The sequence below is a fragment of the Dipodomys ordii genome, unplaced genomic scaffold, assembly GCF_000151885.1.
Source record: "Dipodomys ordii isolate 6190 unplaced genomic scaffold, Dord_2.0 Scaffold13, whole genome shotgun sequence".
NCBI lineage: Eukaryota > Metazoa > Chordata > Mammalia > Rodentia > Heteromyidae > Dipodomys > Dipodomys ordii.
Genome location: NW_012267229.1, coordinates 18,074,250 through 18,102,172, shown reverse-complemented (window position 1 = coordinate 18,102,172; position 27,923 = coordinate 18,074,250). Strand labels below are relative to the sequence as shown.

Here is a 27,923-nt window from a genome sequence, read left to right as displayed (position 1 = left end):
ATGTGGCCTAGTGGCAGAGTGCTCGCCTAGCATGCATGAAGCCCTGGGTTCCATTCCTCAGTAGCACATATACAGAAAAAGCCAGAAGTGGTGCTGTGGCTCAAGTGGTAGAGTGCTAGCCTTGAGCCAAAGAAGCTCAGGGACAGTGTGCCCAGGCCCTGAGTTCAAGTCCAAGTTCTGGCAAAAAAGAAAAAAAAAAGAACTTGGTCCCCCAGCCAGCCCTGTGTGGCCATGAGTAGGGACAATCAGGAAGGACTAGGCTGTGATGTATGGACGCCGCCGTCCAGCAAGGGTCAGTGGCAGGGAGACTTTGGGATCCTTGCATCACTGGGCACCATGGCCCACTGACCACCAGCCTTCACCAAGGTCATGCATCTCCTCATTTCTTGTCTCCACAGAGCTGATCCTGGAGAGGTGTGACTTGGAACTGGAGGCCAATGGCCGCGACCACCACACGGCCGACCTGTGCCAAGACAGGCTGGTGGTTCGGCGGGGCCAGGCCTTCTGGCTGACGCTACACTTCGAGGGCCGCGGCTACGAGGCCGGTGTGGACAGCCTGACCTTCAGCGCCGTGACCGGTGGGTACCGATGGCTTCCTGCCCTGTCCCGTCTGGACACTTGGGTCCTTGTAAGCCTGCTGTCACCAGTGGTGAGGCGTGGCCTTCAGCCATAAAGGTTCAGCTAGATCCTGCCAAAACAACTTTCCAACAGTGCTTCCCGGAATCTACACCACCTATCAGGCCTCTGGGATTCAGCCCAGATCAGATCTGGGCAAGGGAGGAAGAGTCCAGCTGGCTGGAATCCTGAGTGGGTTGGCTGGCTGCCTGCTGTGTGACATTGGCCAGTTGCTAAGCCTCTCGGAGTTGAGTTTCATGGCCTGCCCAGCATTTACACTGGCTGTTAAGTGGGGAGGGTCTTCCCTGGAGACACAGGTGGCCTGTGGACATGGGTGGCTGTTTGTTGGTATCACTGCAGTGGCTCCAGAGATGGTGCCAGGGACACAGAGCCCCAACCAGCCTAACCCCGCCCCATGCCCTACACCCCACACCCAGCCCAAACTCCTTTGTTGACTGTTCTAAGAAGGTGGCCTGCAGGGCCAAATCAGTTTGTCTGGACTCTGCAGGAATGAGACCACTCCCTTGGGGGTCAACAAGAGGCCACCTGGCCGGGGCTTTAGACCAAGGGCATGAAGGGCCAGCCCTCTTTGAGGTCTTAGCAAGCAGGAGTTGCAGCCGCCTGGCTGGGGCCCCATCATCAGGGTGGTATGATAAGCTAATCATGGAAGCCACAGGCTACAGGATGTCCCCTGCGTCCCCCTCTCCCCTCCCTGCCCTGCCTCTCTCAGTGGGCACGCCATACCAGCAACCTTAGAGACTTTTCTATTAGCTGTGAGGCCCCAGCAAGTCTCCAGTCCCCTAGCTTCCGTTTCCCCCTCTGCCAAGTAGAAGAGTTCAGCTTGGGACGGTGAGAACTCACAGGCCTATGGTAAAGGCGTACGTACTTCCTCTGAATCCTTCCAGCTTGGAAGAATAAAGGGCCCAATTGGCAGGTGGGGAAACTGAGGCTCAGGAAGGTCACGTCACAGTGAGGGACCCTACATGGGTTCAAATACTGACCACCCCCTCCCCCTCCAAAGGGAAGGCTTTTGTCACTAAAACACACCCCATCACCACCACTACCACCATAGACACATTTAACCCCAAATGCCTGCCAGGCGCTTCCTCTGTGAAATGGATGCAGCCTGGGCAGCCTGGACACTCAGACTCCCTCACTTTTCTCTTTTCTCTTCCCTTTGGGCCTCTAACTGGCAGGTACTCAGGGCCCCAGGTTCTGCCCTGGGAGGAGACAGAGATCTGCAAGCACCGCAGCCTCATCTCTGTTCTCTGGTGACCAGCTGATCTCAGGCCAGTGCTGGCCACCCCGGTCTCTTCCACAGCTCCTGCAGCCCCACCCCACCCCCACCCACAGCGTCTTCCCTGTCCCACAAGGCCAGGACCCTCCTAAAGGGCTGAGGAAGCTGCCAAAGGGACAATCGCAGGAAGCGGAGCCCCCACCCGCGGGCCTAGCTTGGGTCGGCGCCCAGCCTGGGGCTGGCTGGACACTGTGCTCTTGTGCTGCGCTGGAACCTTCTAGCTGGCCATCAACGTGTGCTCGCACTCTAGGGAAACTGAGATTCACGGAGGGGAGAGAGCTGGTCAAACTGACCCTGCCGTGCAGACACTGTGTATTTTCCAGATGGTTCAGGGACTGGCAAGCTGTGCCGGATGGACACAAACTGTGCTGGACAAACATCACCTTGTGAAAGACAAGCTGCCTTATCGCTCAGGAAACTTGGGGGGGGTAGTGGGTGGGGATGAGAGGGGAAGGAGGGGTGAGGTCAACCCAAGGGGTGATGAGAACCTGGTGAGGCAGCGTCCCCCAGCCCGTCCTGGCTAGCAAGGACCCCCTGGGCTCTGAAGCCATTTGGACCTAGCGGTCCCTATGGTGCCCTGGGTCCACCAAGAATGCTTTGGGAAGTTACAAGGCTCACTTACTCAAGATGTGTGGGGCCAGGGGACAGCCTGTCCCCATCACCCCATAGAGCATCTGTGGGGAAAGGTGCATTCGCATACATGCGCATACATGCGCATACATGCGCATGCACGTCTACGGGCACATGCATGTGAGTATGTGTGTGCATGCTGTGTGTGCATGAACATCTAAGTGTGCATCACTGTTCAGGAGGAGGAGGCAGGGAAGTATGTCTCCTGACCCCCCGTCCCAGGGGTGCTGTGTCCACAGAGACGGTGGCTGTGGAACCTGGCCTGGCCTGTGTCCAGAATGACCAGGCACATCTCGGAGAAGGCGCCATTCATGATGGTGCTGGGATGAGGGACATCACTGAGCCAGCTGTGACCTGTGGCTGCACATCTGTGAAGGATTTCATTGGAGGAAGAAACGTCTGCACGCCATCTGCTTTGGCCTGGGACGTGAGAGGCTTGGGAGCCAGTGGACAGTCCTCGCTTTGAACACATTCTGCCAACTCCCAATGGGGCAGGCCAGGGTCCAGTGGTGACAATCACACATGATCATGGCCGGCATCGACGGAGCACTTACGGTCTGCAGCCCTGTTTGCTTTGAGCTTCCCAACCATGGTGGAAGTTGGCGCATTTTGCACTCGGGCATAGGGAAGCTGAAGGACTTGCCAAGGTCAATGGACACAAGCTAGTTTCACACGTAGAAAGAGCTACGTCTCCCAGGTGTACAGCCCAAGCCCATTTTCAGCTTTGATGAGTAGCACACAGATCAGAGAGGCCCAGAGACTCCCCCAGAGCATGGGGCGTGTGGCTGGAGGCGGGAAGCTGGACTCCGAGTAGCTCTCTCTGGCTGCACTCCCAAGTGTCCGCTCTGGAACGCAAAGGGCATTTGCAGGCTGCCTGGCAGCCAGACAGGGCTCCCAAGGCTTGTGCCTGTTCTGTGAGTTCATAGTTGTATTTGTACTTGGGCTGGATGAGGAGGGGCCGTGGGGCTGGGAGTGAGCCTCTGGGTGAGCCGGCCCTGGTATTGTATGCAGTGGTTGGCAGAGCGGCAGGGAGGGACATTGGACTAAAAATAAATCATCCCGGGCATCGGCCCAGCTGGGCAGAGAACATGTGCTGTGTCTGCTCTCAGCCCAGGTCTGAAATGACAGTCCCACCCAGCCCTGCTGTGACTCAGACCTGCCCGCAGGGGCCAGGCCCTCACCTGGGAGTCTTGGGGACCCAGCTACAGTGCAGCAGGGAGGAGCCCAGTGCCCCCAGACTGAGTGCAGTTGCCATCTTGGTTGCAAATCCTCCTGTCTCTCTGGAGCCCTCCTCTCTAGGTCTCCATTTTGACCCCCAGTTTGAGGCAGCAGGACACACTCAGGTGCTTCATGAGGTGTGGGACCAAACTCCCAGAGCCGCCCCCAGCAGAGGCACTCTGGGGAGCCCCTCGCCAGCCCTCGGGCACCCTCCCCCAGGGCACATCAGGGCCTGCCACATTCCCTGTCCTCAGGATTCAGGTTTCTATCTGTAGGGGAAGCAGGTGCAGCAGCAGGAGGGACCGGGCTGGACAGGGCCTGGGCTAGACAGGGGCCCTTGCCAAGCATCTGGCCTGATTCCTGCCCAGACCCCAAACAGGCAGACTGAGCCTGGAGAGGGGATGGTCTTAACCAAGGTCACCCAAGGCAGGGCGGGGGCACCCGGGCCTCTTCCCCAGGCTGTGCTGGCCTCGCTTCCAGCAGGTTCTGATTGTGGATCTACTGTGTGCCTGTGGCTTTTCATGCAGACCCATGAAACCACCCTGCAAGGCCGGGGCTCAGATGAGGAAACTGAGGCTCAGGGAGGTAGAACCTCTTACAGAGTTCTAACAGTGGTTAGTTTGGGAACTAGGCTTTGACCCTAGACCATGGACACTTCCCCTCTCCCCCCTACAACTGCCACTACCAGATGTGTGTCCTGCCCTTGCACCCTGGTTTATGGCGGCCGCCTTCTGTCTCCACAGGCCCAGCTCCCAGCGAGGAGGCCGGCACCAAAGCTCGCTTCCCCCTGTCGGATGGGGTGGGCGAGGGCGGCTGGGCAGCCTCGGTGGCAGACCAGCAGGACAACGTCCTTTCCCTGCATCTCTACACGCCCGCTGAGGCCCCCATCGGGCTGTACCGCCTCAGCCTGGAGACCTCCACCGGCTACCAGGGCTCCAGCTTCGTGCTGGGCCACTTCACCCTGCTCTTCAATGCCTGGTGCCCAGGTAAGCCACGCTGTCTGGCCACGGAGGCCACAGGGGTGGAATGAGACGGCAGAAGCAGCATCCAAGTGGACTGGACACAAATGCCCTGGTCATCCCCATGGATTGACAGGCTCAGGGAAAGCACCCAGCTACCAAAGCACCCAGGGCTGAGACGTGGATGTTCCCCCAGTGCTGTGAACTAGGTAACTTGGTCCGTATTTCTGCGGTCACAGTATACAGCAGGCTGGGTGGTTTATACACGCGAGGCGTTCGCCCGGCTCATGGCTCATGGTGGGGAGGCCCTTTCTTGCTGTACCATAGTATGGCAGGAGACCCCACATGGGGAGAGAGTGGATGGGATAGAAGTCGGGCGCTAAGTAAGTGGTTTCCATGACCACCGAGTCGCTCTGTCCATCACCTGTTAGAGATCCAGCCTCCCACTGGTGCTTGGGGATTAAGGTCCCCCCCCCACATGCATAGGCCTTGGGAAGGCTTTTAACCATAGCACCCGAGTGGAGCCGACCTTGATCTCAGATGCCCCATCAGGAAGGGGGATCCAGCACTAGCCAGGCACTCTGTCTTCCTTCGTTCTGCTCGTGAGGCTTGCTTTCAAGTCCCCCCAGGTAAGCCAGGGCCGCAAGGATTAAGAGAGCCACAGGAGAGAAGGGATTAGGACACACCACTCAGCCTGATGACCTAACTGCTTGTTCATATGCTGTCTCCATGGCTACCCAAGTGTCCCAAGGGACCGTGGTCAGCCGCCTCCTTTCTCAGGCAGGAAAGAGAGGCTCAGAGAGGCTAAGTGTTTCCGGAAGCTCCTTCAGTAAGTGGACTATGGATGTGGGGGGGCGGGGAGGGGGAGTTGGTAGAAAGTGAGAGGGAGAAGCTGGAGAGAGCTGAGGCCACTTGAGTGGCAGGAAGAGCCAGGGGCTGGGACTCCCCTCCCCGCCTCACCCCTCCCACCCAGTAACTAACAGGCAGTGGAGTCAGAAGTCAGCCTCCTCCTTGCTCTGGCCAGCAGTGTCCTCCAGTGTCGGGGGACAGAACCTCTGCCTGCCCCCCCCCCCGGCAGCCATTCCCCAAGGGCCCAACCTTTCTCTTTTCTTCTCTATTTTTGGGGCATGTTATAATCTACTTCACCAGGATGCTTCTTAAAAACTTCTCTTTTGAGGATTTTGACTTTCACTTCTAAATAGGACAGGTGAATCGGATACCAGTGGCTCACACCTGTAACCTTAGCTACTTAAAGGGAGGCTGAGATCTGAGGATCACGGTTCAAAGTCAGCCCAGGCAGAAAAGTCCATGAGACTCTTTATCTCCAAGATAGCCAGCAAAGAAGGCTGAAGCAGAGCTGTGGTTCAAGTAGTAGAGCATCAATCTTGAGTGAAAAAACAAAACAAAACAAAACAAAACGAAGGGACACACGAGATCCTGAGTTCAAGCCCCAGTACTGGCCAAAAAGAAAAAAAAAGATGCAAAAGCATCTTTATTATTCTTATTAAGTAGCTGTACAGAGAGGTTTTCACAAAATAAAAGAGAAGCTGAGACACTATTTGAAAGACTTTTCCCCTTATGGGGTATCACCCCTCAGTTTGTACTTGGGAGGCTACTTTCAAGGTCAGATCTTGCTTTCTACCCAGGCTGGCCTGAGTCCAACCCTCCTACTTTATGTTTCCTGCATCACTGAGGTCAGATGGAGTCTCTAAAACTTTTGTAATGGGTAGTCCTTGAACTGAGCTCCCCGCTGTCTGCTGCTCAGGTAGCGAGGATCGCGGGCTCTTCTATTTTTTCTCAGGGTCTAGAGGCCTTGACATTAGTGTCCCACCCATGGCCTTGGGGTCTTCCTTGGTGGCTGGTCTGGGTGTCACCATCAGCCACATGGCCCTAAGCCACCTGCAGTGATGTCTTGGGACAGATGCAGCCTCGCTGGGGCCTGCTGTGGCTTGCTTGGGGCTTGGGGCCTCCGAGGCACACTAGTTTGTAGTTCTGTGGGGGCCCCACCCTCAGCAGGGTTTTGAGGTCCTCCTCCCGGGCTTGTCCCCCCCCCCCCTGTCCTCCTCCTTGGGTCTGCCCTGCCCCATGGGTTAGAGTGACCTGAGGCCACAGGGACTAAAGTGACCTCCATCCTGACAGTCTGGCAGGGGGCAGGAAGTTGGGCTGGGCAGGGGCCAGGAGCTGGCTGGGGTAGGGACGGGAGGAAATTGTTCTGGTTGAGTAGAAAAGCGGTGGGCTCTTCCTGGAAAGGGGACCCTCCTGTCCCCGCGCTTGGAGACCACAGGGGAGTGGCAGCTGGCTGAGGCTTTGGGCCCCTGGAATCCGGGATGGCACTATCTTGATTTCCTTTGGACGAGTAGCCATGTTCTCACGCCAGCGTGGGAAGCCTGGGTGGCTTTTGCTTTCTCTTTCCTGATTTCTCCCACGCCCGCTACCCAGCCCGCCCAGGACCACGCAGCTCAGTAACGTCAGTGGATTTTCAGGGTGGTCAGAGAGCAGCGGGCAAAGGACTCTCAGCCCCTCTTCTCTCTGCTACGGGAGTGGGGTGCTGCACCCCTTTCCAGGCCAACTCTCCTGGTAACTGGACAGGTTTCTTCTAGCCAACTTTTATTCCTCCAGCAGGCATTCCTCCCTGTGCCCGCCATACTTGAGCAGCTCATGAAAGATGTTCTTATTGCTTTGAAACTCAGAAAAAAAAAGAACATTTTAATTAAAGCCTGTGTTTTAAGCACATCCTGTTAAGGTATCTGTCCATAGACCAGGTGGACAATAATTGAACTGAATTTAGAAAGGAAGGAGGCCCAGGGCCCGCTAAAGTTATTGTGCTCCTCTGGATTTCCCCTTTCCAGCCTCAGTTAAAACTTCCTTAGCCCTCTCCTGACTCTCCCATTGGAAGTCCCAGCAAACCCAGCGCTTTGAATTTGCCAGTGGCCACAGCTTGCTCTCTCTGGTCTTCTATGTAGTATTGGCCACCAAGTTTCAAGGGTCTACACCTTTGGTCGTCATTTCCCAAGAAGCTGTCCAGATTTCTCCTCTGCCAGGAAGCCCTCCTGGATTCCCTCCCCGGAGCCATGGTGGCCTTTCTTGGCCTTCCGCTCCACTGTGACTCCTGTTCTTTGCCCACTGGCTCAGGGCTTTAGTTCCCAACCCGCCTTTCATCTCTGGGGCCGACTCAGCGAGGTTGTGAGGTGAGTGGAGAAGGCAGAGTGACCTCCCGGAGCATAAGAGCAATCAAGAGTCAGAACCACAGATTTCCTGGCTCCTAGTTCAGTGCTCAGTCTCTTGTGTGGGTTGTCAGGTCCCTAAATGGGAGGGTGGCACCTCGTCTTATTGACATAGAACTAGACTTGTTAGGGTTGAATTCCAGGCTTGGGCTTGCTAGCCAAGTAGCCCCACCACTTCAGCCCTTTTGTTTTCATTTCGGTTTTAAGCTTTTACCCGGGCCAGCCTCAGATAGCAATCCTCCTACCTCCTGCCTCTTGAGTAGCTGGGATTACAGGTGTGTGCTACGGCACCTGGCTTGACGACTCATTTTCCAAACTAAGCGTCTCAGGTCCTAGGAGAGGTTGTCTTGGCCTGAAGACTTGGAAGCCTGGCTGCCATGTTTGCAGGGGCCCTGGGCCCCACCAGACCCCGAGCCAAAGCTCCTTTCTCTGCCCATAGCGGATGCTGTTTACCTGAATGCAGAGGCGGAGCGGCAAGAGTATGTCCTCAACCAGCAGGGCTTCATCTACCAGGGCTCAGCCAAGTTCATCAAGAGTGTGCCGTGGAACTTTGGGCAGGTAGGTCACGCCTGCCCCTCACGGCCACCTGGAGGGACATCAGGCAACCACAGAGACCACGGCATGATCAGGTGGCAGCACCACCTGGCTCAGACTGTCAGACATGCCAAGATCCTGAAATGGCTGAAAGCCCAGAGAGGTTGGAGACTGGCCTGAGATCACACAGCAAAGGATTCAAGGGTGGGGGGAGAGAATGTGGGGAGACTTCTGGAGCTGTGAAGTTGGTTGGGACACTGGGGGGGCGGTGGGGATTATGTTGGTCCGATATGCACACTTGGAGACCACTCTCCATGCGTGAGGAGTGCGACAAGGGAAGGCTTAGAACCCTTGTCTGTCACAGTGAGTATTGAACCCGCAGTGCACTGCAGTCCTGGGGAGACGCTGCAAGAGCAAGTGCAGCAGTTTCTGACTCAGCAGGTCTGGGGGAGGGGGTGGGGGGCGGGGGCCGGGTGGGAGGGAGTTCTCCCAGATTCCCAGGGATACTGATCCTGCTTGCTCAGTGACCACCCATCTGCATGTATCAGTCAGCTCCTGCTCAGTAACAAACAAGCCTGGCAAAAGAAACAACTGTTTATCATTCCACACAAATCTGTGGGTAAACCCAGGCATGGCTTTGTAATCTAGGCTGGGTTGGGCTCAGCCAGATGGCTCCTTCCTGTCCTGTGGTTGCCCAGACAGACAGACAGACCGATGAGGCTGGTTCCGTCCACCAGAGCTCTCATTTCTTCTGTGGCCCAGCCAAGACTCACAAAACAGAACCTGGGCATCCCCTTTGGCCTGGGGATGTCTGGGGGGGGGGTTCACCTCGCAGCTTCTCCCGGCAGCCCGTGGGCTGGAGTCACAAGTCCAGGCCTCCAGGAGCCCCCAGACCCTTGGGAAGTTCTGGGTGGTCTCAGGCCCCAGCTGACTGCAGCTTCCTCGTAAAGGATCAAGGCAAAAACAGGTTCCTGGCAGCCCTGAGGCTGCAGTGGGACAGCAAAGGAGTGGTGTGCAGAATACACCGGGAAGCCGCGGGCTCCTGTGTCCCCTGGAGACAAAGGGCACAAAGCCAAGTCTCTCTGGCCTTTCCTAAGTCCTGCCCTGAACCCAGCCCTGTGCCATCCCGAGGGACTTGCCCTGGACATGCTTCATAATCCAGGGTGGAAAGACCTAGAGGGAAAGCGGGGAGGGCGAGCAGGGAAGGCTTTTTAAGGAGGGGATATTTGAGCTGGGCTTTGAAGAGCAAGTAGGAGTTTGTCATGGGAGAAGGTGGGTATACTTCACACTAGGCATCGGGAGCAGTGAGGGTGGCACTCAGGGGAGGGAAGCTGTATGTTCTGATGGAGAAGTATGTTCCCGCTCAGGGAGGGCGCCCCAAGGAATGAGGCGGAAAAGCCAACAGAGTCCTGAACCTTAGTCAGATGGAACCCACAAAAGAGTTCAAGCCCTGGGAGAGATTCTGCCCCACAGAGGGTGGCTGTGGCAAGCCCAGTCCAAGACTAGACCTCAAGACGAAAACCAAGGCCGGCAGGAGAGTCCTGACAGGTCAGCTGTGCGGTGCCACGGAAGGTGACAGGAGAGGCTTCCGAGTCTGATAGACGTAACACTTAACTTTCAAGAGAACCGGTGAGCCGTAGAGCAGGAGGAAGCACATTCCAGGCAAATGAAACCGCAGATGCAAAGGCCCTGAGGCAGAATGTGGGTGCGAGTGGTGAGACGAGGTCAGAGAGGACGTCCAGAGTGCAGTATGAACGTCCCTGTGGGCTGTGGGCAGAAGCCACATTCTCCTCTGGGTGAGGCTGAAACACGATCGGCCTCCTTTCCCTTTGCCGCGGTGCGGGGGGCCAGGTCTGGAGGGAGGAGGGGGCTGTGTGGTCAGGAATCTGAGTGTCAGGGTTTCCAGGGCAGTGAATTGGCTGGATAAAGGGCAAGGGGGGAGGGGCAGGGCCCTAAGGGGCTCTGAGCACACTGTCCCCGGTGTGTCCCCCCTCCCCAGGTCACCACGGCCAGGCCCTGGTAGCAGGTGCACCCCTCTCCTGTCCCCATCACACGCTTGTCCTGTTTGCTGTCCCCCCACTCCCTCTGGGCCGGGGGCGGCCGCTGGCCTCTCAGGGGGCTCCCTGGTGGCTGGTGAAAGGGAGCAGGGCACCTGCAGCTGGCGAGGCAGCCAGGCGGGCTTCCTGGAGGAGGCTGTTTCTCAGTCCTCCCCGCCCCCCTATTCCCCTCGTGCTTTCTCCGACAGTTTGAGGACAGGATTCTGGACACCTGCCTGACGCTCTTGGATGTCAACCCCAAGTTCCTGAAGGACTCCAGCCGCGACTGCGCGCGCCGCAGCAGCCCCATCTACCTGGGCCGGGTGGTGAGCGCCATGGTGAGTGCGGGCTGCGGGCTGTGGGTGCTTGTCAGGGGCCACCCTGTCCCCAGCCCTGGGGACAAGCCATGGATGGGCCCGCACTTCCTCCACGCTCCCATTTTCTGGCTTCCAAGCCTTGGGCTCCAGCCCCAGCCATGTCCTGGGCCCCACGTCCCATGACCTGTAGCTCCCGGGTGCCTTTGCACCTCCCTTCCCTGCCTCTGACCTTGCCCTGTCCTTGAATGCTCCTGGCCCCGCCCACCGTGCGAGGCCCCGCCCATGTCCCACGAGCCACGCCCCTCTAGGTCCTGCCCACCCCGCGAGGCCCCGCCCTCAGCCCATGAGGACCTCTGCCCCTCAAGCCCCACCCCTCTATGCCCCACCCACCCGGAAAGGCCCCGCCCCTGCCCAGTGAGTCCCACCCCGCGAGGCCCCGCCCTCACCCCGCGAGGCCCCGCCCTCACCCGGCCCCGCCCACTGCAGGTGAACTGCAATGACGACCAGGGCGTCCTCCTGGGGCGCTGGGATAACAACTACGGGGACGGGGTGAGCCCCATGTCCTGGATCGGCAGCGTGGACATCCTGCGCCGCTGGAAGGACCATGGCTGCCAGCACGTGAAGTACGGCCAGTGCTGGGTCTTCGCCGCCGTGGCCTGCACAGGTGCGCTGCTTGCTGGGTGTGGGGGGGGCAGCCTAGGGGTGGGGGGCTGGCACCCGCCAGGGAGCCCCGGAGTGGGAACCAGGGGACCCTGGTTCTGCTCCTGCCTCGGGCCACTCCTCTCCTGTAGGATGAAGGGGGGCCCGATCGCGGCCTTTAGCATGAAGGGGTGTCCAATCCCACGAGTTCCAGCACAGAACACATTGTTCCACTGCCTGGTACTTCAGCGGGCTCAGGGCTGATGTGGAGGGCTCAGCCTTTCTGGGCCTGTGTTTAATCCCAGACAAGGGTCTCCAGAAGCCCCGAAGCCTGGCCACCATACTGACAGGCTGAGTGGAGAGCCAGGCTCCATCTCCCCCACTCGCCACCTCCCCCACCTTCTCAGCCCTGATTTCCTGTTCCCTGATGACTCTGAATTCCCCTTTCTGGGCCAACTCCCCACCCAGACCCTGCCCACCAAGAGGCCTAAAAGGCCTCCTCCCAGGAATTCCCACGGGCTTCCTGGAGAAACCGCACAGCCTGGCTCTCCCATGCGTCCTTGTTCTCCTGGGCCACTGGGAAAACTCATTCAACTCAGGCCCTGGCGGGACTGAGTGGGTGTGAGGCACAGCTGGCCTCTAACCTCACTGCTGGGAGGACTTGAGCAAGAGAATTGGTGTTTGCAAATCTGTGTCCTCACGCAGGCTGTGGAGACGGGGCTCATGGATCCGACTTACAGGGAGCTCCTGGGACCCAAACGTGCCTTTTAGTCCAGTAGTGGGGTGCTAGTGCTCCGGCCCTCTCAGCTGCTTCCCTGGGCATTTTCTCACATGCGTGACTCACTGGGCATTGACTGGACTGCCTTTTCCCTCAGACATGGGGCACTTTGCTGTTCCCCATTGCCTTCCAGCTACTGCCCTGGGCAGAAGACACTGCCCACACCCATGGCTTTTTCCTGAATCACCAGGACATCCGAACATGCTGCTATTCTTAGCTCCTCTTACTCAGGGGGGAAACAAAGGCTCAGAGAGGGGAAGTGGCTGGCTCAAGGTCACCCAGCAGGCTCTGGGCCCAGTGTGTCTGGGGTTGGGGCAGTCTCCTGGCCTTGGCATGGGACAGTAAGACCTCTGGGACACCAGCCTGGGTCAGGGGTCAGGACCCATGCCTCCCTTGAGGACTCTGGGGTCCCTTTCCTGGGCAGAGGCCTGGGGACCAGGCAGGAGGTGATGGTGCACAGCCAGCACCCCTACATGGCCTGGCTGCAACCCAGGACCCTCCAGGAAGCTCTGTGCTGGCCAGTGGCCTCCAGAGGGCAAAGGTCATACCCTGCCCCGCCTCTCCCCTCTCCCCCAGCTTCCAACAAAACACAGTCCCAACCATGACACCTACAGGGGGGAGGGGGGCTCTTGTTGGAGGGGAGGGGTGTTTCTCATTTTACCTTTTAGATCCTGACTTTCTTTTGGCTTAGTGTGAGAAGTTCACTTTTATAGTGTCATAGCATGCGGGGGGAAAAGGTTTATTGTAGTTCAATTATAAAGCCCTTGCCTGGCAAGGCCCTGGGTTCTGATCCAAGCCCTGACCCCACCAAAAAGAAAATGCAGGGAGGATTAAAAGTTCTCTTTCCCCTGCCCCCTCCCTCACCAGTTGTACCCCCTGGGAGTCCTTTGAACTCCCTGCGTGGAGGCAAAGTCTGCAGAGTTGAGCTTGGTCAGCAGGTGCTAGTTCATATCCTACATTTTCTAGCCTTTCAAGGCAGCTTCGGCCTTTTTCTGAGCCCACAGTGCTTTAGACGGATGGGGGTGAGGGGGTCTCCCACCCGCCCAGCACAAGGACCCTGGCCTGCCCCCACTGGGACTGTTTTCTCCCATCTGTTTGTTCACATCCTTGCATAGCTGAGTGATAGAGATGCCCTGTATCCTGTTGTGAAGGCACACCGTGGGCAGCCTGGGTGGGGCCGCTGCCTTCTGGGAGGAGGGATAGCACTGCCAAGGCCCTGAGGCTAGCAGGTGTGTGGGGTGTTGGAGGTCCATGAGGCTGCAGCAAAGCGTGCAGAGCGGTGAACAGGCACCAGGGCCATGGGAGCCACTGGAGATTTGCCAGAGCAGCGTTGACATCAGCTTTGCATTTTAGAAGGATGAAAGAGGGACACAGTGGACTCAGGATGACCAGAGGCGAGCACCATTGTTCAGCCAAGAGCGGCTGTGCTCACCCTCTTGCCTGGACAGGGGCACAGGGGCACCTGGGTACAGGTGGGCAGGCAGGCCGCGGTCTCCAGGCCGTTGGCGGTGTGTGGAACCCCTTCTCCTCCTCCCCCAGTTCTGCGGTGCCTTGGCATCCCCACTCGCGTCGTGACCAACTACAACTCGGCCCACGACCAGAACAGCAACCTGCTCATTGAGTACTTCCGCAACGAGTTCGGGGAGCTTGAGAGCAACAAGAGCGAGATGATCTGGTGAGGAGAGCCGGGCGCTTCCGGGAAGAGGGACGGGTTTGAAATGTGCCCTGGAGGTGAGGCAGACGTGAGCACGGGCCGAGGGGGCCATGCTTGGGCGCCCCCCCTCCCCCAGCAGCAGGGAGTTGCCCTGGAAGGTGGCCAGGGGTCCCGTGTCAGGTGGAGAGCCTGGGCTGGTTCCCAGGGTGCCTGCTTGTCACTCACAGCTTTGGAGGCGGGGCTGTGGGACACTGCTCCCCAGGGGCTGCGGACGGCTGAGGGCAGGGGTCTGGGGTGGTCTAGGTGAGTGAGGAGGTATCCTAAGCCATGATGGGGAAAAGGAAGGATAGAGCCAAGAAATTGGGAGTCAGCCAGCTGGAGGAGTGACGGAGGCTGCGGGTAGAGGGGCGACCTGAGAAAGGATGCAGGGAGCAGAGGGGAGATGCTGCCACAGGTGCGGGCAGCCAGGAGGGCGTGGGGCTCAAGGCCCCGGGCTGGGTGGGCCCTGCAGGTGATGGTCTTCGGTTCTCCACTAGGAACTTCCACTGCTGGGTGGAGTCATGGATGACCAGGCCAGACCTAGAACCTGGCTATGAGGGGTGGCAGGCCATCGACCCCACGCCCCAGGAGAAGAGCGAAGGTGGGTAGTCCTGGCTCTGCCCCTTACTCAGGAGTGGCGTGGAGAGCCCCCAGCACACGGGTGGAATGTGGCAGAGCTAGGGCTCCAAGCCAAGACCCCATCGGGGCACACAGCGGCGTGGGTGCAGGGAGTCCTTGTTTCTCTTCTCCAAACAGGATTCCTCTAGAATGTATGAGGAAAAAAAATCTTTTAAAACAAGTGTGATTCTCATTCACGCACAGCCTCTGGCAATTTCAAAGTGAACGTTTGTGTACGTGTGCACCCATGTCCTGCAAGCATGTGCATGCATCGGTGTGGTGTGGATACATGATCGGTGCACCCCTATGTGAACATGTGTGGTCTGTATGTGTGAGTGTGTGTTTATGAACCTGTGCACGTTATGTGCAAGTGCATGTTTTGTGCTGTACTGTGTGTGCTGTGCATGTGTGTTGTGTGTGCGTTGTGGTATGTGTGTACATACACATGCCAGGTGAGCTGGTGTGCACATGTGAGCATATGTGTACAGTTGCCTGTGTGTGCTGCAAACATGTATGCATGCATGCTATGTAAGCATATGTGTGCACGAATTGAAATTGGCCTTTCTTCCTTCCTTCCTTCCTTCCTTCCTTCCTTCCTTCCTTCCTTCCTTCCTTTCTTTCTTTCTTTCTTCCTTCCTTTCTTTCTCTTTCTTTTTCTCTCTTCCTCTTTCTCTCTTTCTTTCTTTCTTTCCTTGGGGCCTGGGTGCTTTTCCTGAGCGCTTTTGCTCAGGCCTAGTGCTCTACCACTTTGGCCACAGCGCCACTTCTGGTTTTCTGGTGGTAACTGGGACAGTGGGAGACAGGGAGCCACAGAGGGCTGGCCCAGCACTCCTGTCCACACAGCCCCACGCATTCCCCTCCCAGCTCAGCCAGAATGAGACAGAGCCTCCTCACACCGGGTTCCCAGGGTCCATGGGGGTGTCTGGGAGCGCATGGCTGCTTTGTTTGTCAGATACTGGTATCGCATTTAGTAGATTCGAAGAGCTTTATGTCTGTGCCATCATCAGCACCCCTCGGACTTGGGCCCTAAGTGCTGTGTCCAGGGATGTTGAGGCTCTCTGCTGGGTCGGGTGACACTGCCGCCCCCATTTCCTCTGTCAGGGACGTACTGCTGTGGCCCCGTGCCCGTGCGTGCCATCAAAGAGGGCGACCTGAGCACCAAGTATGATGCCCCCTTCGTCTTCGCCGAGGTCAACGCCGATGTGGTGGACTGGATCCGGCAGGAGGATGGCTCCCTGCACAAGTCCGTCAACCGCTCCCTGGTGGTGGGGCTGAAGATCAGCACCAAGAGCGTGGGCCGTGATGACCGCCAGGACATCACCCACACCTACAAGTACCCAGAAGGTGGGTGCCACGCTTGCAGCCTGGAGTCCTCCCTGGGGATGAGGACCGGAGCCTGGGCTCAGCTGGGCTGCGGGTCCTTATAGACCTGTGCCCGTATGTGCGTGCGTGTGTGCAACTAGTATATACCAGGGATCATAGGAAATTCCTTAGAAACAGTGTCAACATAGGAAGCGAGTCATAGGGTGTGATTTATTAAGGAAAACAGTTCTCTATGCCGTGGATTCCGTGGCAGCTGGGTGCTGGAGTGCACATCTGTAATTCCAGGTACTTGCTGCTGAGGTGGAAAGGAAGCTCTACTTCCTCCACTTCCTCCTCTCCCCCCACCAGTCTGGTCTTTTTCAAACCTCACTTTTTGGGGGCTGGTTTAACTCTTAGTAAAACTACAAAGGGCAAGTGTTGTTCAGGAAAGCATGCATCAAGAGGAAAGTTAGGCCAGACATGTCTGCAGGTCACACCTGTAATCTTAACTACTCAGGAGGCTGAGATCTGAGGATGGTGACTTGAAGCCAGCCTAGACAGGAAAATCCGTGACTTTATTTCCAATTAACTGCCAAAAAGCTGGAAGTGGTAGAGTGCCAGCCTTGAGGAGAAAAATAAATAAATAAAAAAGCTCAGGGACAGTGCCTAGACCTTGAGCGCAAGCCCCAGGACTGGCACCAAAAAGACAAAAAAAATGAAAGTTAGTAATGTCTGTGCTGTTTATTATGTGTTACGCAGTACATCAGAAACAGGATCTGAAACTCCCAATGGCTAGCCCCATGCTTTTCCTTGCTCTGAGTCTGTGCCGAGGGACTTGGAGGTCCAGCAAAGACCTAGAGGAGAGTTCCCGGAGCTTGGAGCTTGGCTTCCTTCCTGCAGAGTCTGACTTACAGCTGGAGGAGGGAGCTTGCAGGAGGATAGGGAAGGCTCAAGAGCAATGGGGAGAGAGAGAGAGAGAGAGCACCTTAACCATAATGAGATGGGTTCATCACAACACAGAAGGAGGCATCTTTCTGCTGCTCTTGGTTAATTTTGAGATAAGCTCTTGCTTCTTGGCCTCTTCTGGCCCAGACTGTGATGTTCCGATTTACACTTCCCACCATAGCGAGATGACAGGTGTGCACCACTGTACCCAGCTATGGGATGAGATAGGGTTCTTGTTCACCCAGGCTATCCTCCAACTACAGTCCTCCCAGTCTCTGCCTCCTGAGTGGCTAGGATTTCAAGTATAAGCTGCAAGGGCCTGACAGAGCTGTTGGTTTGATAGAAAAACACGTATGCACCCAATAACACAGGTGGGAAAAAAGAAAAGAAGAATAGCAAGTAGAATGCAAGGAAATGAACGGTAGAAACGAGGAGGAAACAGATTTCAGGTGGAAGGAATCCCTGTGAAAACAATCAGAGGCAAGAAAGTTTGTATTAAATTCGCACCTCCTGTGTGTCAGGGACTGTTAAAGGCACTGGGTGTGGCTTAAAGATAAAACCATCTTGGCTCCTACAGCAACAGAAAACATGCTAAGGGCCAGTGCTGGTGGCCCACACCTGTCATCCTAGCTACTCAGGAGGCTGAGATCTGAGGATTGCAGTTCAAAGCCAGCCAGGGCAGGAAAGGCCCTGAAACTCTTATCTCTGGAAGTAGCCCTGAGCTCAAGTGGTAGAGCGCTCCCCTTGAGCTGAAGAGCTCAGGGACAGCGCCCAGGCCCTGAGTTCAAGCCCTATGACCAACAAAAAATTAAAAAAAGAGAAAGAAAACATGCTGAGGAAGGAGCAGTCAGAGGAAAGTTTGTGTGGTGCTGGGTCTCCACACAGTTCACATGTGCAGAAATGAACCGGATCTTCTTTTCCCTTCTGGTACAGAGATGCAGGGAAAGGAGCTCCTTCCGGGCTGCTCTGAGAGCCAGCTGGCCCGGACCCACCCATTCCCCTACGGCTCCCTCTTCCTTTCCTCTCCCTGCAGGCTCCCCGGAGGAGAGGGAGGCTTTCACGAAGGCAAACCACCTGAACAGGCTCGAGGAGAAGGTGGAGGTGCAGGAGGGGGTGGACATGCGCATCCGCGTGGGCCAGAGCATGGCTGTAGGCAGCGACTTCGACGTCTTTGCCCATATCACCAACAACGCCTCCGAGAGTCGTGACACACGCCTCCTGCTTTGTGCCCGCATCGTCAGTTACAATGGGGTCCTGGGGCCCGAGTGTGGCACCATGGACCCGCTCGATCTGACCCTAGAGCCCTTCTGTGGTAAGGCTCTGGGGTCCCAGCGGGCGGGCTAACGGTGTGGTGGGAATCACCCTGGGCACCTCATGGATGCTGGCATGGTGCCCACTCAGTGCTTTAGGAATACCAGGCATTGAATGCTTGTGGCAGATGGACATGGATTGTATCCCAGAGGCACAGAGAGGTTAAGTAACTTCCCCCAGGTGGCACAGTGAGGAAGTGGCAGGTCTGAGGTCTGAACCAGGCTGCGGAGCAACTGTAGGGATGTGTGTATGTGTGTGTGTGTGCGCGCGCGCGTGTGCACGTGTGCACATGTAGGCCCTCAGAGGCTAGGTGCTATCTCTGAGCTGTTTTTGCTCATTGGAGGATAAGAGTCTCACAGATGTTCCTGCCTAGGCTGGCTTTGAACTGTGACCCTCAGATCTCAGTCTCCAGAGTAGCTAGGATGACAGGTGTGAGCCATGAATGCAAATGTTGTATTTTTGTTTCATCTCATCTTCTTGTGACCCCTGACTCCATGAACCTCTTGGGAGTCAGGATCTAATACTGGAGGTTGTTTGCCTAGGTGTTCACCTCTTCCTCCAAACGAGGATCTGCGCAGAGGGTAGAGAGCACTACACAGCGGGTTCTTTGGGGAACGTGGTCCTCCCTTTCTCCTCTGCTGCTCCCTGTCAAGCCAGGAATCTCTCCTTTCCTCTATTCTGGCTCCAAACCTGGCCCCAGGGCTGGTGGAAAGCAAGCTTGGGTTTGGGGCCCTGATCTGTGGTGTTTTATGTGCCTGCCACCTCTAGGCTTTTCTCTCCTGGGCCCCTTTCTAGAGCAGACCCTCTGTGGGGGCCTGGCAGAGCCCTTGTGATGGCCATCTCCTGGGGAGCAGAGCCCCTCGCTCGGCGCCAGGACTAGGTATGCTGGAGCCAGCCCGACCTGCCTGACTCCGGCCTCTGCCAGCTTCCCACAGCCCAGCCACAGTGGCAATGCGCCCACCTGGTTGATTGGCACCTGTGAAGGCTCAGAGCAGATGTGTGCTCAGGAAACACCTGGGAAGTGTTGCGGCAGGGATGGTGGGCTTCATTCCCGCTGAGCAGAGGGGAGTCTGAGACACCCCAGGGCCTTTCCGGTGCTGTGCAGGGCTCCGTGGGTCTCTGCCACCTTGATGGCATGGAGGTTCCTCTGGACAGGTGCGTGTGGACCAGACAACCTGCTTCTTGTTGCTGCCACCTAGTGGCTGGCTGTGGCCCTGGGGCATTTCTCTTCATGGAGGCCTTAGGTCACCATTTGCTTGTCTCTAAAGGACCCGCAAGCCCCCTCCATCTCTGTGCACCCCTGCTCTGTCCAAGCTCAATCATTCTTCCTTGCACTGGGCATCATGAGGGGAACTTGAGCCCGGGCCTGAGATACCTCTATGGGGTCCCCTTTGCCTCCCAGATACCGTGGCGCTTCGGCCTTGCTCTACAGGGTTCGCCTGGGCCTGTCTCTGTCCTTGTCATCCCGGGGTGGGGGGTGCCTGGCAGAGGACGTCCTGCCTTCTGGGGACAAAGCTGCAGAGAGAGGGAGGTAAGGACACAGGTCCTATCTATGTCCCTCTGGCTGGAAGTACCTGAGCCAAGAAGCCGTCCACAGCCCAAGTCAACCTGAGACAGACTCTCTCCCACGCAGCCTCATACTTTGATGATATGATCTGGGAATTTCCATGAGAGGATTTACAGGAAGCCAGGCCCAGGACAGCTGGGCAGTGCTTTAGTCCCACCCATAGTCTCCATAGGGGGCTGCTCTTTTGTCCTCACCCCATCCCTCGCCTCTTCACCAAATAGGTGGGTCAGTGGAAATATAGCTAGGGTACCTTCTAGAACAAGGAGTGACTGAGGCCAGCCACGTTTGTTTCCTCCTCCCAGCCAGCCTGGGGCCCGAGGCCAAACTGTGGTCACTGGGCTGTGAATGGTGGTTTTGCAAGGCCCAGGCCTGGCCCAGCCTCAGCCTCCTGGAAAAGTCAGCTATTGGAGGCCCATGTTTGCTTCTTTCCTGAGAGGCTGGTCAGGGTTTCCGCTTTGCTCGCCAGCTCCTGAGCTGGTCACTGTCCCTCCCTTTTTGTCTTTTTTTTTTTAATGCATGATTTTCCCTTCCTTTTGTGTTTTTTGGCATGGACGTTTGCTTTTCGCCCTCAGCTTACGTCATCTGGTCAGAGGCTGGGCAGACGCACGCTGGGCTGATAGGACTGGGGAGGCCGGAGCGGTGCTTTCCAGAGTGGGCCACGGCCATCGGACCCAGTGGGGGCTAATTGGGTTTTGGCTCCCTGGTCCCTGCTAATCGTTTTCCGTCGCTGGAAGTTCGGATCTCTGTCTGAGCCTCCAGCCGTCAGCAGCAGCTGCATAGCTATCTGCACATGTGTTTATTCTTCCCAGGGTCCCTTCTGCTTGTGACGAGTGAGTGACACATGTTTGCTGCGTGTAGTGATGAAGTGTTTCCTTAAAAGGAGGGAGGGGGAAAGGGCTAACATATAAAGCCAGTTCATTGAAAGAAAAGCAATGTGTAAATCATGACACATGAAAAGTGGTGACTGGCTGGGCTGCGGGAGTGGCGTCCTGGCATGGAGGGCAGGACAGGCCACACAGCTCCGGACAACGACAGAGAGGTGGGGGGACTTGCCCAGGGTCTCTGAGTGAGGCGCCAGGCTTAAGTCCACGCGCCTTCCCTTGTCCCTTTCTGTCTTCTGCCAACGCCAGCCCCTCAGGTCTCAGTTGTTCTGGCCAGAAAATGGCAGGAGGCTAAAGCCACACCATTGCTCTGTGGTCTAGCCCAGGGGTTGGCCCCAGCGCTTCCTTCTCGGCCCCTCACCACTGTGTGGCTTTGCTGCAGCCCTAGCTTTCTCCTCGTCATCAGGTGCCGGAGGTCACTGGCAACCGAGAGGGAGGCCATCCATCTTCCCAGGGCCACCCAGCCAGCCAGGGCTTGAACAGAGCTGGGGGGGGCGGGGGCTGGGAGCGGTCCCCAGCGCTTAGTACTTCCTGTGCAGCCAGCTCTGCCCTTGTAAAACAGGTCCAGCTCCAGGAAGGTAGGTTTGCTTGCAGGGTGGTCATGCTGCTGGGGACTGAAGATCCCGATGGCCAGCCCAGCTGTGTGTGGGCGTGGGCACACCTGCTCAAGCCTCAGTTTCCTCATTTGCAAACACAGTGCCATTTGGGCTATTGCAAAGATGAAGCAGAAGACCCAAGAAGCACAGTGTCCTGCAGCCAGCTACCTCTCTGTTCCCCCAAGCGGCAGCTCCACAGTGCCAGGTGTTTCCCAGCCTTCTCAGACCCTCACTGTCCAGTTCCTGGGAGGGAGGGAAGGAGGCTTGCACAGACTACCTGCTAGAAAGGGCAGAGGAAGGACTAGAACCCTGGCCTGGGTGAGTTGGAGTATTCCCTACCTGTTGTGCTGCCACATTTCCCTGCGCCTTCTTGGGCATCCCCTGGAGAGCCTGTGCTATGACCTTAAATGTCTTCTTCCTTCTCTGTGCTTCTGGAGACAAGGAGGCAGCAAGGATCCAGTCCTCACAGCACCCTCTCTCTCCCCTTCTGCAGAGAAGAGCATTCCCCTTCGCATCCTGTACGAGAAATACAGCGACTACCTGACTGAGTCAAACCTCATCAAGGTGCGAGGCCTCCTCATCGAACCAGCTGCCAACAACTACCTGCTGGCTGAGAGGGACCTCTACCTGGAGAATCCTGAAATCAAGATCCGGGTAAGGGCAGGCCAGGTGCCAGAACAGCTCAGACCTGGGAGAGCAGCAACGCCCGTGTCCTCACAGCCTTAAGACCTTTGGCCTCTCCCGGGCTCCTCAAGTCCTAGGAAGCCCTCATGGAAGAAAAGCATCTCAAGGCCACACTGGGGCTTGTGGCTTCTAGGAATGACTCCTGGACTCTCAAAGCAGATGGGACCCTCATGTGGGATTTTGGATCTAGAATCACAGGGCTTGAGATGTGGGGCTGGACCCCAAGCCCTGGGCAGTGCTACCGGGGACATGGTAAGGGTGGCTAGACACACAAACGTGCATCTGAGTGCCTGGAGGGCTTCGGGCACATGGCTTCACCTCTGTGGCCTCAGTGTACCCGTCTGTAAGGTGGGGTTCATGAGAGCACTTGAGGTGTCTTAGCATTCTAAGTGTGTTAAGCAGGTCCACAGGAAGCACCTAGAACCATCCGCAGCTCATTAGAAGGGCATGATAACAGTGTGACTGAGAGCTGGGCTGCGTGGTCCATGCCTGTAATCCCTGCACTAGAAAGATCAAGAATTCCAGGCTAGCCTGGGCTACATAATGAGACCTTGTCCCCCCCAAACAAACAAACAAACCAATACTCCATACCTGATTGCTTATTATCTTCGCCATCTCCTCACCACAGTGACCCAGCTGCTAGGAATAAAGGAAACTCAGAGGAAGGCTGTGAGGGTGCTGTGTGTCTGAGCTCACTCACACCTCTCCAGCATCTCTTTCCCATGAACCAATCAAAGGCCGGAGAGGGTCACAGTGATCACACCGTTTCAAAGGGGCAGAGACTAGCATGGTGCCCAGACCCTAGAAGAAGGGAGGCGCTTTGAACCTCCATCCTTGAGTCCCATGGAGCCACAATGCAGCTCCATGAAGAGACCTGGCCTGGTGGGTTATTATTTTTTTTCCAGATGAGGAAACTAAGGCATAGCAGTGGGGCTGGGCAGGGACAGAGCTGGGCGGGGCTTTGTTTAGCAAAGAGTCGGCCAAATGATGGGGAATAGCAGGGGCTGAGCCTGCGCCGTGCCTGCCCCTACCATCTGCCCCCTTCTCCTCCTCCCCCGCCCGCAGATGCTGGGGGAACCCAAGCAGAACCGCAAGCTGGTGGCCGAGGTAGCCCTGAAGAACCCACTCACGGTGCCCCTGCTGGGCTGCATCTTCACGGTGGAGGGAGCTGGCCTCATCAAGGAGCAGAAGATCGTGGAGGTGTAAGTGCTGCTCACCCACCCTCCGCCCCTGGGCTCTAGCCCAGCCCATCCCCAGCTCCGCTCCTCTCCTAGCCCTCGGCCTGCAGCCTGGGTGCCATCCACCACCCCGCCCACCTCCCACCCCACGCGAGCCTCCCCCAGCTGCCCCTAGCTGCACCTCACCACAGCCCTCAGTCCCCAAGCTCCACCTTCAGACAGAGATGGCACCCACAGTCAGGGAGCTGGCACGTGTGTGTGTGTGCGCACGCATGTACACTCATCAGTGTGGCTGTGTCCTCATAGACTCATGTCTGTACACACAGACATACACTGCTTATTGACTCCTGACACACGGGGCATGTGTGTGCACGTACCTACATGCACACACTCATATGCCTGTGCACACCTGTACACACATTCACAGGTGTGTGCACAATATGCACGTGTATTCATGTACACATACACAGCTGCACACACATGCACACACAGTGACACACGCTAACACACGGCACACAATATACCTGTGCTACATTCCAGCAGAGCCCCGTGGAGGGCTGTGGATGAGGCTCGCTGTTCTGTTCGCTCATCCCACTCCATTCTCCAAGGCCGGGCGCTCGGCTCCCACGCAGCCTGGCCGCTCGGTCACACGTCACGCTGCCATGGAGACCAGATCTGGGACCCCTGTCCTCCCCCTTTCCTCTCTCCACAGCCCTGACCCTGTAGAAGCCGGGGAAGAAGTGAAGGTGAGGGTGGACCTGATACCGTTTGACATGGGCCTGCACAAGCTGGTGGTGAACTTCGATTGTGACAAGCTGAAGGCCGTGAAGGGCTATCGCAACGTCATCATCGGCCCCGCCTAAGGGACTTGCCCCAGCCCACCAAAGCCCCAGAGAGCCTGCACCTCTACCTAGCCCTTCTCGCAAGATAGCCAGCACCCATGCCCCTAGGGCGGGGTGGGGCCGTGGGGGTGTCTGGCTGGGAATGTATTCTGGCCCCTTTTGCACTCTGAGCCTGCCTGCCTTAGCTGTGAGGAATATTCTGTGTCAGGTGGCTATGTCGACCTTGGAATGCCCTTGATCACCCGCCAATATTGTGTGAGCACCTCTGCAGTGCCTTGCAGGGGGCTGGAAGGGGTAGAGTGCCACTAGCTGAATCAAAGAGCTCAACTCTCCAGAAGGTGGCCTGTGCCTCTCCCGCGGCCACCCCCAGCCTCCATGGGCCCTTCGGGGAGCAGAGCTGGATGAGGATGGGGAGTAGGCCTGGTCCAATCCCCTCCCAGGCCAGCAGCCCTGGCTCCCAGCCTCCCACCCAGCTCCCCATCGCCATGGCCCTGTCCTGGGCCAGATGCCTCCTGGGTTCACTGGGCTCACAGGGGCCCAAGCAGTGGTGGCATGGAGCTGCCTCCTGCATGAGGAGGCTGAGCTCAGAGAGGGAGGCAGCTGCTCCGTGCCCCGGGGGCTGTGGGCATGGGCGAGGGTGGAGGATGCAGGGCCTGGGCTGGAGCCAGTCTTCTGACTCACAGTCCAGTGCTCTCTCTGTGACACCAGCCCTGACCTGAGAGGACCAGAGCCCTGGCTATTGGGGAACCCATCTCATAAGGCCCAGTTGAGGCAAAGAGGTAGGGAAGAGGCTGACGGGTAGGAAGCTAGGGATCAGAGTTCAGGGTGTGAGCCTCCAGTCTGGCCACAATCTACTCTCCCTGTTCAAAGCATCCATGTTTTCATGATTAGCAGTAACAGAAGTGGCTCACTGCCTTCTGGGCCCTGTGTTTCTGATGCCCCATGTGGCCTAGCCTTAAAAAATAAACACGGGCTCCACTCCCTGCTCCACACAGGCCCTTCCTCTGTAGGCCCAGACAGCTCAGAGTAAGACTGCGACCACCATGCTGGTCCCCGCCCCGCCCTGCAGCCCCCCCCTCCAGGTCTAGTTCTAGGGAGCAAGAGCCCAAGGTGGCCCCGTCCTACCCACAGGATGCTCATGTCCATGCCCGGGTCCCCCAAGGGCCTTAGCTGTGAGTGCTGGCCACGAACCAGCACATCTACCCAGCCCAGCCTCCAGAACACAGCCCTGTCCCCGTCTCCCCCCCTCCCCCGAAGCAAGCTCACAGCCCAGGAGCGGCAGCTGAGAGCTCAAACCCACCCTGGCTGCATGACAGGCCCCCACCCTCAGACTGGAAGAGTGCAGGATCTCAATTCATGGGCTGGTCATGGTCTCTAGGGTGCCCAGAATCCCAGAGAGGGGGCTGGGGACAGGGGGGAGGGGGATCACGCCAATGCCTCTAATACTTTCTGCTTCACAGCGAGAGGAATAGCCAGAGGAGCCCCCCATGTCTGTCCCATAGAAACACAACGCTGTTTCTCTACAGCTGTACCAAAGCTTTGGGGTTCCAGGCAGGCAAGAGATGCGCTTTTAAGCCATAAAAAGCAAGCACTGAAATAAGAGTATTTTTCACATTCAAACAAGCCTGGCCTCATCCTTTGTGAGTTTCTTATGGGGTGGGTGAGTGGGTGGGCGGGCTCGATCACACTCAGACCTACCCAAGGCTTTCTGAGCACTCAAAGCTCTACAGACTCATCCATTTGCAGCCCCTTCCACCCACAATGGGTGCTTGGGCCACAGTGAATGTCCATCTCCCCGGAATGCCCAATGCACTTGTCTACCTCCTAGCTCTTACATGTGTCCTACTCTTGTCCATACCTGTTTGGTAAACTCCTACTCACCCTACAATGCCTAGCCCCAAAGTCACTTCTTCTATGAAGCATTCTCTGATTTCTTCCCAGGTCCCCGCAGGCTTGTGAAATAGGCCAATGCTTTATCACTGTGAATTTCAGTCCTGCATTGTTCTGTCCTTTCCCCCATCCTATCTGAAATCCTCAAGTATCTCTTAAGTAGAGACTAACAAATGCAAATTAGTGAATCTATGTGTCTCAAGACCAGTATTGCCCCATATTAATATAGCATGCAGGTGTGATGGACTACTGTACCTGCACCTTTTCGGAGGTCTGCTTGTCTGATGCAAGGATTACTGTTGTCTGACTGTCTGTCTCTGGATGTCCCAGGTTCTGTATCTATGAAGAACATTTCTTGGTTAGGGAATCTTATGGCTTAGGTCTTTTCAGTTCCTTCTTTCCAGGGATACTTAACTCTGTGGCCCAGGAGATTGATCACCCAACTCCAAGGTCACTGAGCTAGAAAATGGTGGAAGCCAGGAAGCCAACCAGGCCAGCTAGGTTTGGAGTAACTGCTGTGTGGTCCTCTGTAACATGACGTGGCCTCAGCCAGGATGAGGAGGAGGCTGGTCTCCTCCTCAGGCTGAGGTCTGAGGAGGAGATGGGTCAGGAGAGAGTTGGGGGAGGGGCTGCGTGCTGGGTGTGAGGGGGTACATGGTGGGAGGTGGGGGTAAGCAAGGCCTGTTCCCTACTAAACTGAGGACACATAAGCTTTGGGAGATGAGCTTGTATGCACCCAGGATTGGCAGTTGTGGGGAGATGTGAAGTGTTCCAAACAGGGAGAGAGTTCAGTTTGCAGGAACTATTTGACACAAAGCCTTACTGGGATTAGTCTCAGAAAGTACAGAAGAATCTGAAAGCTTTAAACATCTCTAACAATTTGTCATGACTTCTTTTTTCTCTTTTTGGCAGGGGGATGGGGTCATCTTAATAAATATTTACTTTTGTATCCAATTTTAGAGTCATGATTTTAGCTTTGGATTTTCTTTGTTCAATCCCATCCCTCGGAACTAAAGCAGAAATTAAAGTCCCTCTGCCCCCAGGGACTGTGTTCCCAGGAAGCTGGAAACCAGGCTTTTTATTTTATTTTTTTTCAGGCTTTTTAAAAGCAAGCTATAATGTGATAAGTCAGTTTTCTCAGGGAAATTAAGAAGAAAAAGTTCACTTGTCTACTTCTGATGAATTAGAGCAGAAACAAACCCATTGCGAGTTTAAAATACCATGTTGAGCTGGCATCCTGTGACTCATACCTCAGACCTCAGAAGGCTGAGATCTGAGCATGGTGGTTCGACGCCAGCCTGGGCAGGAAAGTAAGTGAGACTCATCTCCAATTAAGCACCAAAAGGCCAGAAGTGGAGCTGGGGCTCAAGTGGTAGAGGGCTAACATTGAGAGAAAAAAAAAGTTCCAGGACAGTACCTAGGCCTTGACTTCAAGGTCCAGGTCTGGCACTAAGCAAAATGAAATTTAAAAACATACCATGTTGAAAATGCATTTAGCCCAGCCTACCTTATACATGCTCTGTCTGTGTAAGAGCATGTGCTGAATAGCTCCTGAGCTTTCTGGTAATACCATCTGAAACTCCCACCAAAGTTCCAATGTTCTAAGCCACCGATGATTATAACATATTCACACATGTACACACTCATGCACACACACGTGTGCATGCACAGCTACAGGGTCAGGGGAAATGTGGAGCAGTGGGAACTTCCACATACACTGAAAGGGGTGTTCAGTTGCCACACCTCCTAAACATAATGTTCAAGTCCCCGGATGGACAAGTAGACAAAGGCCTATACTTTCTCCTGAAAACATGAGCCAAAATGTCCTTGGAAGCTTTCCCTCAAAATGTCCCGAAGCTGAGAACAACCTAAAAGTCCAGCCCTTGAAGAATAGATGTAGAAGTTGTGTGGCTGCATCGCCACCTCTCAGCCCAGCCTCCCACATGAAGACTGGTCACCAGGCTCCTCTCCGCCCCCAGGGACTGTGTTCATGGGAAGCTGGAAACCAGGCTTTTTAAAAGCAAGCTATGGGCTGGGAAGGGGGCTCAGTGGTAGAGAGCTTGCTTAGCATGCATGAGGCCCTGGGTTCTATTCCCCAGCACCACATAAGAAAAAAGCCGGAAGTGGTGCTGTGGTTCAAGTGGTAGAGCGCTAGCCTTGAGCTGAAGA

At 56.4% G+C, this 27,923-nt stretch overlaps 1 protein-coding gene across 1 annotated transcript; it reads left to right on the top strand.

The window, feature by feature from the left end:
- Positions 1-336: 336 nt before the first annotated feature.
- Tgm2 (transglutaminase 2) lies at positions 337-25,488 on the top strand. The gene is made up of 13 exons (XM_013010989.1): positions 337-344; positions 397-578; positions 4,504-4,746; positions 8,383-8,501; positions 10,723-10,851; positions 11,317-11,494; positions 13,787-13,922; positions 14,438-14,541; positions 15,660-15,902; positions 17,839-18,117; positions 21,654-21,814; positions 22,910-23,046; positions 23,735-25,488. Exons 1-13 carry the CDS (start codon positions 337-339, stop codon positions 23,883-23,885), a joined length of 2,070 nt encoding a protein of 689 aa, XP_012866443.1. The 3' UTR covers positions 23,886-25,488.
- The last annotated feature ends 2,435 nt before the right edge of the window (positions 25,489-27,923 follow it).